Source organism: Chaetura pelagica, unplaced genomic scaffold (genome assembly GCF_000747805.2).
Source record: "Chaetura pelagica isolate M959 unplaced genomic scaffold, ChaPel_1.0 scaffold319, whole genome shotgun sequence".
Classification (NCBI taxonomy): Eukaryota; Metazoa; Chordata; class Aves; order Apodiformes; family Apodidae; genus Chaetura; species Chaetura pelagica.
Window position 1 is genome coordinate 583,536 of NW_009954410.1, and position 14,950 is coordinate 598,485.

General features: G+C 45.0%; 1 protein-coding gene across 1 annotated transcript in view; it reads left to right on the top strand.

Moving 5' to 3' along the window:
- Positions 1 to 11,786, top strand: part of EEPD1 (endonuclease/exonuclease/phosphatase family domain containing 1) — a 69,737-nt gene extending 57,951 nt beyond the window's left edge. The window contains exons 5-9 of the mRNA XM_010004362.1: positions 1 to 89; positions 3,919 to 4,053; positions 5,351 to 5,483; positions 11,052 to 11,246; positions 11,355 to 11,786. Coding sequence (XP_010002664.1) covers positions 1 to 89; positions 3,919 to 4,053; positions 5,351 to 5,483; positions 11,052 to 11,246; positions 11,355 to 11,554 — 752 coding nt within the window. The 3' untranslated portion in view covers positions 11,555 to 11,786. The remainder of the gene's footprint in view (positions 90 to 3,918; positions 4,054 to 5,350; positions 5,484 to 11,051; positions 11,247 to 11,354) is intronic.
- The last annotated feature ends 3,164 nt before the right edge of the window (positions 11,787 to 14,950 follow it).

The following is a 14,950-nucleotide window of genomic DNA, read 5'->3' on the forward strand; positions in this document are numbered from 1 at the left end:
CGACGCTGCCAAACATCCGCAAGTGGAAGGGCTCTAGAGGATGTTGGAAGGGTGTTGTTTCCGAAAAACCCTCAGGCCAGCTACACAAGGTACATTAATCCCTAAATCTGAACTTTGGCTTTGCTGTTTTTTTCCCCCCTCTAACCAAGGACGTATTTTGAATGTTTACCGCAAAACATTTTGCAAATCTTGTTTTGGCAAGGTTTGCATCTCTTGTTTGTTGAGCTGTCTGTTCCTATAGCTTTCAATTTGACTGTGCAACTGATGGTTTTGGAAGAACTGTTTTCCTCAGCCTGTGGCACACTTGTAAAGAAGAAGGGGGGTGTTGTGTGTGTTTGGGGGAGGTATGGTGGATAAAAGAAGTATAGAAATATAGAAAAACAGCTACACATTAGGAGAAGGAAAGAGTCCTTGGCTTTCCCCCTTGCAGGCTGCAGTACTTCTGATTATTATTTTTTTTGTACTAGTCACCCTAGCTTGTTCCCTGGCCCAGCACCAGCTGGTGTTTGGAAGGGGTCCCCATTTCCTTGTTTGCAAATGAAGACCCTGCAGAGGGGCTGTGCAGCCTGCCATCCTCATCTGGAAGAGGAGCTTATTTTGCACGTTCCCTGTGGTACTCTGCACAGGTGTTTTAAATGCTGTAGGCTCTTTGAAATCTGCACTGTGCTGCAGTGTGCTTCTCCCTGCAGCATCCTCTGCCATGGGAATATATATATGTGCTGCAGTGAGGTACTAATTTATAATGTGCTGACAGCTGCACCTACTACCCTTGACAGTATTCAAGGTATAGCTACATTGTGCTGGACACCACTAATGATACCAAAAATCAGTCTCTCCCAAGGGAAATCATTCTTTTTTTCCCTTTAAGGGCTCTAATGAGTTTCCAGAGCAAAGTCCTCCTCTGGCTCGAGCCTGTTGTTGCTGAAGGAGATCTTTCTCATGCTGCAGTAACTACAGCATGAATGGTGTTCCAGGGAAGAAGTAGGAACCAAGACCTGTGTTATGGTTTGGGAGACCCCAGCATGGTGTTGGACACCTAGAGAGAGGGTCCTTAGGACCCTGAAAGACTGGAAGGCTCAGTATTCCCACCACTTCCTGTCGCAATCCATAAAAGCCAGGAGAGCCCAAAGCCGGGCCCTTCTCCCTTCCTGCTCCTCTCTCCCTCCTGGGGCTGCTTCTGATTCCTTCAGTTCCCCCAGTGCTCACTCCAGGATCCAACTGCATCGGGTGCTGGGAGGAGCCATGGACCTCTCCCCTGGAGCAGCCCTGCCTTTCCCGTATCCCTGCCATCCTAGAGATCAGTTTTGAATATAAATACTTGTCTGTTCTTCCTCCACATTTTACTCTTTTTCCTTGTGTTATAGGAAATTTATTTCTAGCTTCAATTTCCAAAGTTTAAGTCTGTCTTCCTTATTGCCCTTCTATCTTCTCTTGGGAGGGTGGAGGGGGGATAATAGAGAGAAATTCTATTCTCTGTTTTTTGGGATTCACCTTTAGTATTTAAACCAAGACAACCTGTCATGTATTGAATATGTCCAGTAGTACACAGGGCTGTATTCAACTGTTCTGAGCACTGTCATTATTAAGTGTGTGGTGGCAGTTGTACCTAGTACAATCATGCAGCTCAGAATCCACATTTCCTTCATTTGGCTTTTACAAATCAGGATTGGACTCATGTTCTGGGAGATGCACCTCCTTTTATTGCCCCTCCTGAGTAAAACTCAAGAATGAGGAAAAAAAACTCAAAACACAAACAAAATCCCAAACAAAAAAGCACCTCCTGAGCAACACAAGGACTAGATTCTAGCTGCCACTGGAAAGACACAGGGGGTCTGAATATGTCCAAAAACTTAACACATTTCACACTTAATTCTGATGGAGAGTGCAAATTGCCTTCAGGACATTTTTTTTTCTGTCTGGAGTTTTCCTCTAGGATCCCTTGTTAGGCCAGATAATTAAAATGCTGCATTTAAAAATTTGTGCAAATTGTCAAAGTTGTTTCCTCCACTTTTTCTTTTTTTCCAAGAATTATTAGTAATTGACTCGGAGTTTCTATGTTAAATACAAAGTCTTCAGTCAGTTCTTGTTTTTGGTTTTTTTTTCTTGAGCTGGATTTCCAAAGATAACAATAAATTTTTTTTACTATGGGCTGAATAAATAAAAATCATCATCTACTTGTTTTACTGGTAGGGATATAAGGATGAATGGTTCCCAAAATATGGGAGAAGTCTGTGGCCAAGCAAAGAATAGAAATATTATCTGCTGACTCTTCCTTTTAGCTGCTATAACAGAAATCTGGCTGTTCTGGTGAACCCTCCACTAAGCCAAAAAGTGTCTTCTACGCTTTGGGTTAGTTAATGAGTCCATCAGGTTTGAACACCCTGTGCACAAGTGCAATACAGTGAAATAACGCAGTGTAACCCTGAGGATATAGCGTCTTTGGCACAGGCTGATCTTGGGATAATCTACAGGGCTAAGTAATGCAAAATGATGGATAGTCTCGTGGATTCAGTCTCGTGCTTCCGCACATCCCAGGTATTTGGCCTTCAACAAAGCAGTGACTTTAGACCAACATGTTGGTGTGAAATCTGGAGACAGGAAATGGTGAACAGTGGTTTTGTTCTTCCATGTCTTTTCCTATAGAAGTTTTCAGACCTTAGACTTCCAACTAGTGGAATAATTTTGTTGGTATTCTACAGGTGAGTTATCTAAAAGAGCTGCCAAAGGATTTTAGCCAGCCTTAATACTTTCAAGGCTTACGGGAAGTCAGCATTGCAGATAACACTTGTTTATTGCAGCTGAAATGTAAAAAACTCTTCCTTGGTGATGGAGTCCCCTGGATTTACCAATGAAAATGGTGTCTGGGTGATGGGAGGAGAGGCTGACAGGCTTTGAATTAGATACTGCTGCTGGTGTGACTGGGACAGGCAGCTTTCTGAAAATGCCAATTCTATGTCCCAAAGTAATAAAAAAACCCCATAGAGGATGATAGAAACAGGAAGCAAAAGGAGCAAAGAGCTGAGCATGAAAAGTTCAAGCTGGAAAAGAGACAGAGAAGATTGACAGGGCTGAGAGGTCTAGATGAGATTTCATGCCAAGAGACTGAAGGAGCCTGGATATTTTTGGCTTGTGGGCGACAGAAACCTGTGAGACAGGGAGAAGGAACAACTGCATGCAGCATCATCTGCCACGAGCCCCAGCAGTCACCCAGTGAGACAACACACTGAGCTCAGGGTTAGAGAATTAATCCTGTGGGTAACAAACTGCCTTGTTATTGACCGTGCTCAGAAAGATCCGATGCCTTGCCTGGACTAGAAGGAAACGAGGGCCCTATCAGCCCAAACACATGCAGAAGAGGCAACATCATCTTCTTTCACCCCTGCAGTTCTGTGTTGCTTCACTTGTAAAGGCAAAACAGCTTATTGAATCCTTGGATGGACCAAGCAGTGCTAAACTGACTTGGTGTGCCCGACAGCCAGTGTCCAGACACGAGGGGCTGTGAGTAGCAGAGCAATCTGTTTAGGCTCAGCTTGCTCAGTCTGCAGTGGGGCTGCCCAGGGAGCGTTCCTCCCACATCTGCTGGGGCTTTTGGCTGAGTTGAGATAAAGAAAGTGTTTCTCCCTGTTTCTCTGCCTCCTCCTGGTAGCCTAGGATGCTGATTCTCCTTCATGCTTGTGCACAGAGAATTGGGCTTCCTGCCCTCAGCACGTGGCAAGACCAGATATAAACCTGCATCATCCTTTTACTGTCTCTGCTTATTCTGGGAGTGATGTACACCACTGCCAGTACCAACAGTGGTACTGAAACTTGCCAAGCAAAAAAGATTCACCTCGGGGGCTAGATTTGGGCAGAATGTTTTGGATTTACCTTCTTACTACTAGATTTTCCCTTTTTTTTTTTTTTTTTGTTAAATTTCAGGGAGTTGAATATTCTGGCTTCCTCTGGGATACAACAGCTGGCATCGAACTGAAAGATGCTTCATCTCAAGAGACTGCACAAACTAATGGCAATGGGAAGCACTCATATCCTCATCCATATCTTGCACATTTCAAGGTAACTGCCTTTGTGCCAACTGACCCTTGCAGAATTAAGCTTTTATTTTTTTAAATGGTGTATGAAGATGGAAAACTACACCATCTTCTAACAGATAAAAATTTGCATGAAGTTCTAACCCATCTCCTCACTTCAGCACTGTCTCATGGCTTGATTGTAGGTCAAAGACATGAGACATACCCATATAGGGCCTTTATTGGTATGGCAGATCACCCAAATGAGTCCCTTCCTTGGCTCCTGTGGGAGCAAACCCTGCTGCAAGGCAGCATCTGGGCACATGAGGGTCAATGGATCTTTGATAGCATCTGCAGCTACTGAGAGAGTGACAGAAGTCACCAGTCACTTTTTTTTCTGTTTTTATCAAATTAACATGGCAAGAGCGAGGTGCTTATCCAGCAGCAGCCAGCTAAAGGCTGTGATGCTTGTCAGTGCCTCAAATTGTGAATGGAGAGGGGCAAGTGCAGTCAAAATGGATATATAAAAATACAGAAGGCACAATGCTCCAGAGAGACTCAGGCTGATCTCTCACATATTGCTGGCATACTGCAGAGTTTCCATTTTAAAGCTTTTTCACTAGGCTGAACCCATCTAAAAGAACATCATGCAGTTTGGAAAGTGTTCTCTTAGATAGGCTTGTGTGAGCACACAGCCCCCTTCTCTGCACAGGCTGTGATGGAGAGGTCCAGTCTGGGGAACTTGACATCTCTGGTAATTCTTTGAGAGAAGCGTTAATAGAATAATTATAGATAAATAAGTTACTATTGTTAATTAATGTTGATTAATAATGTAAACAGGTCAATATTAGGAGCAAGTATTACTTGTACCACATGACCAAGTGAGTCCCAGAAGGTAAGCAGAAGATTGCAGGGAACCAAGAGCCCCTTTCAAGGTACATTAAGTTCCTTGGTTAGTCTCTGTGACGGGCCTGAGCTAATCACAGGATAGTCATAATTAGCCTGTGTAATGACCACAACATTATTTGTAGTTTATTAACAACTGGTTTTACATAAGCTGGTTTTCATAAGCAGCCAACTTCTTTCTGCAGCCGTGGTGGAACGAAGCTATTTGCTTATGCAAACCAATTTCTCTAGAACTGAAAGGGTATTAGGTTACTGCAAACAGAGCTGGAAAACACCTTCCCTCTCTTCCTCCCCAAAACACTCCACACACATGGCAAAGTGGATCCTAGTCACCCAGTGTTACTTCTAAAAGTATCAGGCACAGGCAACATGGTTTTGTTTTGTGGCCTTCTGTGCCCCGTCTGCAGGGCATTGATTTCTCCTCCTTCCTCCCCCAGGTTGGGATGAACGATCTAACGGTGGTTAATCTTCATCTGGCCTTGTCCCCCACGGCAGGAGAGAACGCTGGGAAGAACCACGACAGCCACAAACTGGCAGCCTTTGCACAGACCTTGCAGGAAACCCTCAAAGGTACAGCGTTGGTTGTTCCTGAGAGATGTCGCCCACACACTGGTCATCTTATCTAATCAACAGGAATTTAAGGAGGGGGGGAAAAATGTATCTCAGTGCAGGTTTCACAAATATCCTCATCAGGTTCTCATTGTCATTACTGGTATTTGAATTTGGGTGCTTCACAGCATGGCACACATTTTCCTCTCCTCTTGTTTTATAATCTCTGCTAATTAACACAAGCAGCGCAAGGGATCCTGCTGGCTTTGACACCATTGTTTCAAATGAAGTTCCTTCTGGTTTTATGCCAGTGTAAGAACAAGTTGAGCAAAAAAAAAAAGAAAAAGGACACCAGAGTTCAGACCCGAATTTAAGTGCTTTGTGGAATTGACAACTGCATGATATCAGAACGAAGTTCAATAGCTTTTTTCAAAATGACCTGATTCTATATATTTACTTTTGGATAATGAGAGGCACTTTGGAAAATGCAGTGCAAATCAGGAGATGGCTGCTTACCAGAAAAGAGACCAGCAACCAGATACTGCTTTTGTACCTGGCTGTAATATGCTGGGTAATTGTATTGTTTTCAAATAAGTTGCTCTGCTTTTACACCAGGATGAGGGACACCAGAACTTAGACCAGAACTTGAGAAGTGCAATACCCAGCTGAATTTTTTCACCTAATTTCTGAGAATTTGCTTCTTACTTTGAAGCTTGCAAATTCAGTTAAATTTCCTACGAAGCAGAACAGCACATTTCAGATTCTAAATGTTGCTGATATTGTTACAGGAATAGAAATACCTACCCCTTCACTTACTGCTTAACAAAGATGCAAAACGTTTACAAGGTTACATGCATGAAGATTTTCAGTTTGGCCCAGTTTAGCAAGGTTGGTCACTTGGAAGCATTAATATCCCTCTTACATAACACAAGAGGTGTTTTGCAGTTTTTATGCATGTTCTATTGTTTTTCCTTTTGAGCTGCAAGAAGTCAGTCAGAGCTATTTTTAAGTGCTACTGATTTAAGTATTTGTCCAGGTACCTTGAAATTGGAAAGGAGGAAGGTAAACAAAAGGATCGTTTATTTAATTCCTGAAGGCTGAACTGAGACACAGATAAACGTGTAGCTCCTCTGAAGTCAACAGGGTTGCATTTCCGCTGCATCTAAATTTAGGCTGCTGATGTTAGGGCTCCTCTTTATTTCATGGTTTTATTTTCATATGACAGTAAAGTCAGTGGAGTGTGCTTGCTCTTGGCTTAATCTTTCCCAAAAGAAGAGATTCAGGTTCCTCTGAACTTGTGGGATGCAGGTCTTGTTTTGTAAACAAATGGTACTGGACATATGTTACTTTGAAGTACCGAATTGCCCTGCCAAAATTAATGTCATGCTTAAAATTACTGCCATCCTTCAATTTCTTCCAAATCAATCCATAAAATATGGGTAACAAAGACAGATTTGTCTGTGGATACTGCAGGAAATTGGAGTTTCTGCTCCCATTTTGCTAACAGATGCCCGCTCTGTTATCTTTCATTCTTACACCATGTGAGCATTCAAGGAAGTTTGGTTACTACCCACAGTCTCCTGTAATGCAGAGCAGTAGTGTCCCCATATTTCTTCCATCAGAACAGTGGGTCCTGCTTCCTTTTTTCTCTCTTTTCCTTTTTGTAGCACCAGAGAAGTGCAGTGGCTCTTGGTTGCTCTCCAGCAGCCCTTCCACCTTCTTTCAAGCACTCCTCCATCTTTGGTGTGGTGACCATGGGTGTCACATAGACACTGTTCTAGGTGTTCTAGTAGAGCATGGATCCAGGGAGCAGGGTCTTGGCCTAATCATCTTAATAATCCTATCTGGCTTGTCCGTATTCCAGTGGTTAGCCATTCATCAGGCACTAAGCTTAGAAGACTTCGAGAGCAGGGAGCTTCTTGGCAGCTGATGTACCATGATATCCCTCTCATCAACTGCTTCTCACTCTCTCCAGAAAGTATTTGGGGGCTTAAGGGTCTGTTTAATTAATGAGGGGACTCATTCGGGGCATGTGGAAGCCAGGGAGACTGTCCTGCAGGTGGCTTTTTGGACTGCCACAAAGCAAAGGAGGGTTTCCTCGTTCCTGCAGGAAAGCAGATTTCAACACTGCAGACCTTCTGCAGGCACTGAAGTCCCTCAGCTGATGGCTGCTGTGGCACAGGGCTGAGTGAAAGCAGCACTTTGCTTTGCTGCCTTTGCTGGCCAAGAGTCACCCGCAGACACTAAGAAAAGTCGCTGATGCTTCAGTGAATTTGCAGATGCATTTGCAAACAGACTGGACTTTTTCCTCACCTAAAAAGTTCACTAACACAGGCAGGGTTGCTTTGAGCCCAGTGGGTCTCAATGTGATAGTATAAGAGCACCCGTGAGAGGCTGTCATAGAATTATTTTAGTTGGAAAAGATCTTTAAGATCATCGAATCCAACCATGAACCTAGTAGTGCTGAGTCCACCACTAAACCATGTCCCTAAGCACCACATCTACACATCTTTTAAGTACCTCCAAGGATGGTGACTCCACCACTTCCCTAGGCAACCTGTTCCAGTGCACTGGGAGAGGTGTCTGTCTGCCACCAAATGGTGGCTCTGTGTACTTGTGGCACAGTGTAGCCTGTGAGAGGGACCTTTGCAGCACAAGCTGGTTTGAGGAGGGAGAGCCTGCTGATGCACCCTGCACCAGTCCTGAGGAAGAGGAGCAAGCCCTGCCAGTCTCAAACTCTTGTCTAATCCAAAAATCATGTCACAGCACCAGCAGCATTATCTCACTTTTCCTTCCCCCCAGCTGATTGTAACTGTGGACATCATGACTACAGTTTTTGATCAGCTGTAATCCCATGCTGTGGGCAAGGGCATGGATTCTTCTGGACCTTCTACTAATTTTGACCGTGAGCCCTTGGGACTGATCTGTGAGACCCTGAGAGCTGCAGTTGCTGCATGGTGGTTCTGCCCCCTACCTCTTCCGAGGAGCCATGGGGTGACCAATTAGCCACAGTCATGTCTCTAGGAGGACTCAGGCAGTTTTGCTTCCTTCCCACCTGCTGCTTGGTGTCTGTTGAGGTCTCAGGAGGCCAACAAGGGCATGAAGCCACTGTGCTGCTGCACATGGTATTTCTGTCACAGAAGCTGGCAAAGGCAGGAGCAGGGCTGAGAAGAAGCCAGGGCAAAGGGAAATGAAGTTGGTGGTTATCTAGAAAATCCATGTCACCTACTTTTCCTGCTTAGCTCAGGGCTGCCCAGCATTTTCCCCCATGATTTGCAGTCATGGAGAGCCCCTGAAGCTCCTGTGAGTAGAGAGGACCAGAAGAAATCCTGAATCCTGTCTCTCCCCCCCAGTGGCAAATTCTTTGACATGCCCCAGCTTATTCCATCTGTCAACTTGATGCTGTGTTATGATTTTATATTTAGTTATTCTGCATGCTGAATAAGTTAAACAGGTGAAGAATACCTTGATTCCCTCCCTGGCCATTATGCAGACTGTTTTCTTACCTCCTTCCAAGCACACATCCAGGTGCTGGGTATTTTAGCCTCTACTATTTCTAAACTGTTCAGAATGGAGCAATTAGTTAAAATTATCACTTAGGAGTGTGTCTTTTTCCAAAGATTTTTCGTGTAAGGGTTGAGGTTTTGCTAAAAGAAGTGCATATAGAAATAGAATATAATAGTATAGAATAGAATATATTCTGTGGGGAGTCGAGAGACTGCTGTTAAGATCCCTGCCTCTCTTTCATTTCTCAACACTGCCCCACAAGGATGTGCTTGAGAGGTTTCTGTAATGGCTTTTCCCCACTTATATGGCCAAGCTGAAAGCATGAAAGGAGTCAAGTGCTGCCTGGGCTATTAAGCAAGCCAGTCCTGAAGGACTGAGACAGCACGATCAGATTTCAGGCTTCCTGGTTCTGCTGAGTGAGAGATCTTGGGTTTTTATGATGAGACTCGTGCAAAACCACCAGCTCCCAGCAAGCACAATTGTCCCGTTAGACAAGCACTGATTTTTCTTTTGGGTTGTGAAGGAGCTTAAAATAGCTCAGTTTCAGACTTGTTTTCTTTTAAAGGTGGGATGGCCACTGTAATGAATGCTTTACAGAATAATATTTAAACCTCCTGTCATTTCAAATATGATTTGTGACTTGCGAAGGGTAGAGAAACCGCAAATAGTTTCACTATCTTTTCATCACCCCTCTGCATCTTAGCAAACAGCATGATTTGAAGTGTTTGGGTTTTGAAGTCATACGCTGGCAATCCCGTTGCTCTCCTGCCCTTTCCCAATTTCCCTCTCACGCGGTGGAAGGACAGGGTGGAATCTATTTTGTCGTTGAACTTGCGCTCCCTCTCCTGGTTAGCAACTTCTACAGCAACAGCACAAAGCGAGGAGGTTTATCCGAGAGCACTAGGCATGTTAGAGCAATCTGTCCGTCCACCCCATCTCCTCTCGCACTTCAATCACAGGAAGAAAAAAGCTTGGAGACTCTCGCAGTTCTATTCTCTGAAGTCAGCTTTGGGATAATTTTTGGTGCATTTCTGCGTCCTTTTAGCATCTTCCTTTCTCTCCAGTACCAAGCTGTAACACAGCAACATCTCTGATCAGCTATCAGCATCTCTGAGTTTGTCTTACCAAACATTTCTGGTCATTGTTTGAGATGGGCACTGGAGGATGCACATTGTCCTCTTACCCCAGTGCACAGCTGGGATGTCTCCATCTACAGCTGTGGATCTAGGAGAGCACACATCGTGGATATTAAATTAGGGTCTAGAGTTTCTTTTCTCACTTCATTAGGGCTGGAAATAAAATGTAGCCGAGATCATTTGTTATTCACAAGAAGACAGGATTTTTTTTAGGGGCATTTCAAGTCATTCTTTGAAAATTCAGCCCTAGACAAAATGTAAGACATCCCAAGGTCAGCAGTACCCCTTCAGTTGGCCAGGCAAAGGAAAGCTGCTGTAGTCAGGGCATGTCTGAGTGGCTTGTGAACTTACCTTCGGCCATCAGGCTTGCTTGGAAGTGTGCTCCTTGGGCTTGTTCCTTGGGATTCTTAAATGCAGAGGGTTAGAACAAACATTACACTTTGGGGACTTTGGTATATACCAGCCTAAGGCTGTTGTCTTCCTGGGATCCTCACAAAAGTGTCCTTGACTCTTACAGCAAATAAAAAGACAGTGTCAGGACAAGTTAAAGCCAATATCTGTTTCTTGCAAAAACAGAAACAAAACAAACAATAAGCTTACAAAGTTGCAGATTTCTAAAGAAACCTCTAAGACCTGAAAAGCTTGTCTTTGAGTTTGTCACTATCAGTGAATGGCAAGCAAAGGAAGCCAATATAAATGAGATTATATTTAAAAACAGCCCTGAAATGTCTACTGAGTGGTTTTTGTTGTCATTAAGAGAAAGGCCATGAATGAACAGCCAGTGGAGAAGGCTTTAAACAGCTTTTATTTCAGTAGTTCAAAGTAAAATCAGCTTTGCTGCTCAGTATTTATATTTTCCCTCTTCCCATTTATCCTCTCTCGCTCTTGTACTTAAGCCATGGATGCCCATTCCTCCCTTTCATTTCGGTTTTTCCTTTTTTTCTAGGAGAAAAAGACGTGATCATCCTGGGAGATTTTAACCAGGGCCCTGACAGCAGCGACCACGACATCCTGAGGAAGGAGAAGTTCCATCACCTGGTCCCTTCCAGCACCTTCACCAACATCAGCACAAAGAACCCACAAGGGTCTAAGTCACTGGATAACATCTGGATCAGTCGGAGCTTGAAAAAAGTTTTCACAGGTAGAGTTGCTATTTAGTGAGATGGTACAACCTTTGGTTAGATTAGTGGCATGTGTCAGAGTTGGGCAATATTAATGGTCTTCTGCTTTGTACTTCATTTTGCTGCAGGCCACTGGGCTGTTGTGCGAGAAGGTCTTACAAACCCATGGATCCCGGATAACTGGTCCTGGGGTGGGGTGGCTTCAGACCACTGCCCCGTGCTGGCTGAATTTTACCTGGAAAAGGACTGGAACAGGAAGGAGGTGACACGGAACGGGAATGGGGTGACGGTTGAACGCAATGACTCCCACACTAAGCACGAACGATGACGTGAACCTGAGGGTGCCTCTTCTCCTCCCCAGGGAGTGATCAAAGGCTCTGTTTGGACTGCCTCCTCCTCTCCCTCCTTCCCACTCTCCTCCCCATGCCTAAAAAGCATCAGCACTTGATTTTGGTGGGCCTGGCTTTGTGCCTCTCCTGGACGGTTGTGAAGTGTCTCACGGAAGCAGAGCAATCTGCAGCTTTTTCTGGGGACACAGTGGACATTTCCATGCCTGGAGATTTGGATAAGAATTGTACAGAAAATAAAGTGTACTTTTAATACTGTACAGGATCTTTACTAAAATGCAGCTGATCAGGGCTTTGCTGTGAGGGTGAGTGGGGAGTGATGGTCGTTTTCCTTTGCCTCCTGGTAAATTGAGGGAATAAGAGAGTCTTCCAAAAGAGAGATGCTGGAAATTTGTGGCAAGTCACAAATGCCATTTAGCACTTGGAAAAGCTGCTGGAGCTGGTCCCTCCATGACCTGAAATGAGACCTGAGTGGTGCCTTGGGCTGAGCCTGGAGAGGCCTCATTTCTCCCCACCCTTATGTGGATGTGGGCACCTCTCGTCCTTCCCTTCCTCTCCCCTGATGCTCCTGGCAGTGTGCATTTTGCCCCAGAAGGGCTTCCTGGAGGTTGGCCCTGGGTTTTTGTTTGGTGTGCAGCGTTCAGTATTGTTTTTGTCCTGCACACTAGTCTTCAAGACCTGGGAAAACACCAGCTCATCCCTCTGCAGAACCCGGTCCACTTCTCCAGTGCCCTCTGCTTTGCTCCGTGTTGGGGATCTTGCAGAAACTGCCCTTATCCTCTGGCCCTGCAGCTGGCATGAAAGAGGAGATGTAGCCCTAAGTCTTTGTCTAGGAGTTGAAGTTCTGAGCAGGGCCCTGCAGTGGGGAGAAATAGGTCATATGTTGGTGGGAAGTCTATATAGTGATCCCTGCAAAGGCTGATGCACATGTTTCACCAACTACTGCCTATCAATTTTTTAGGGGTTTCAATTTCTCCCTCTAGAAGACCAGGCAGTTCTGTCTCACTTTCCCAAGCTTCATTGCTGGATAAGCCTGGTCCAGTCACCACAACAGGGAGTCTAAATACAGTGTATGGTCATCATGCATGTGGCAGGGATGCACTCTGCTTCTAAGGTTTGTTTCTATGAGTGTCCTGGATGGGGAGGACTTTAGTCAGCAAGCTGCTGTGACAGTACTGGTGATGAAGCATTAAATTTGCAACCTACATAAAGTTTTTGAAGTAGTTATCAATAAGCAGTGACCTAGAAGGGAAACGAATAAGGACTGGAAAAACAATTCAGCATCTGCAAAAGAATGTTGAGTGTGAAATGCACTGAGCTGTCCACTAGCCCACAACCTTCTACTCTAGGTGGAAGATAACCACACATTTAGCTGCTGGGTGGAAAGGAAAGCTCCCTGGCACAACTGACTGGACTATAAAAGGAAAACTAATCCTGACAGTGATGCCACACCAAAGGAAATCTTGTCACTGAGGGGTTTGTAGCAAAACAGTATCATATTTTTGTAGCATTTTCATTAACTTTTTGAAATATCCTCACATTTCAGGTAGCAAGAACTGAATCAATTCACATGCAAATGCACACAGTTGAGTATTTCAAACAACTTTTCTGACTATACACAAAACTAAACCCGGAGGAAGGTGGAACGATCTGGGTGTGAGTCTCAGAGTGAGGGATGTTTCATTGACATTTCATGAGGCTAAGTGGATGAGAGTTCAGAGCATCAGACCACAAATGTATTTGTTCAGCATTCCATGTTGAAAATGGGACATAAGCCATCTGTCATTAAAGAAGCCAGGGGGAAAGCTTGGCTCTAGCTTTCATTCCAGATCCTTGCTGCTGCTTTGTCCTTTTCCACCTGGCAAAATTTTGGTGCCCCCCTTAATCTGAGCAGCACCAGATTGCCTAAGCAACTCTCACTGGACCACTGCAAAATACAAGTGGGCATGCAATAGAGTTGCCATAGTCAAATGAGCATTACATGAGGTGAGCAGCAGTAAAATTCTCAAGAATACACTCATTCTCTTGTACCAATGGATTTTTGGTATTGTTTCCCTGCTGTACCTGCGTTTGGGACCTGAAATTACTTTATAGCTCTAGAAATAAAACTTGAAAGGGCCAGATCCCATTTAATCAGCTGTAAGTGTAAAAAAATGCACAGGCACTGAAGCCTAGAGAAGCACCCTCAGTCTCCTGTGTGGGTGGTGGTCTGCAAGCAGCAGCACTCACAGCTGCAGGACGGGTCTTTGCTTTGGCTGATGAGTTGCCTGGTTGCATGGGTTGCCAATGGGGGAAATGGGCTGAGCCACTCTTGTAACCACATGTGAGCTGTAGAGAAGGATGATGAAGCTGGTCTGTAGCCCGGAGATTGCTCAGCCTAGCCTGCTGGGAGGAAGTGGGGAGCTCTGGGAAGGTGATTGGTGAGCAGAAAGATACCTTGGAGTAAAATTGGTCCTACAGGATGCAAGGGACAAGGACAGAGGAGTTTGATACCTACAGATGGAGTTCTACCTCGCATGGAGCATCAGTATGAGGTACGTGCCTGGTTACTTTATGTTGGGAATTAGCAGTGCTGGACTGTCTAGATTGTTTCACTGGTTTTAAAAAGCCTGCTTTGCTTTTTGTGTGTGGCAGCCTTGGAGGGTGATGAGGTGGTTGTGAGCCTGAGGGATTTTGGAGCTCCCAAGAGCATTTGTCATGTTATAGTGGTTCAGAAGCTGAAGAGGTGGCTGGCTTCCTCCTACAGCTGCAGGAGCAAACCTGAATGGCAATTTTATTTCAAGATGCTTATAGCAGAAGGTAGGCTAGCCCAGCTCTCTGTAGCTGCATTGTCTTGGCAGGCACCAAGGGAGGCAGCAAGGATGGAGGTGGCACAGAAACAGTGAATCTTTCTTGCAAAAAGCCTGATGCAGGCTCTACCTCTTGTGCATTTTGGGCTCCCCTTAAGAGCCCAAATGTTATGAGGCTGGGTCCTGCTTTGTAAGTAGTGTCACCAATGGCTACAGACTGATTTGGCCCAGGTTAGTTTTCTCTTCAGTATGGTCACTTCTGCAAGGCAATTTAGCTCACCTGTGCACAGCAAAGGGTGGTGAAGCTCTTCCCTGTCCACTGCAGATGGAGTCCTGCTGCTTTCTTACAACTAAGTGGTGCCTCAGACCTCCCATGGCCTAGTGATGTGGCTACAGCTGATGCACAGACCACAGTCCCTGTGGTTCTGCAGGGGAGCTCTGTCCTCCTTCTGACAGCCTCTGAGAGGTGGCTGCTGGTGAGGCACAATTGAGTTTTAAAGTTGAGTTTCTGTTCCTGGTGGAATAAAAGCTTCAAGCAGCACCCTGTCCCTGGCCTGGTAATATGGCGACAGCTTATGCACAGCCCAC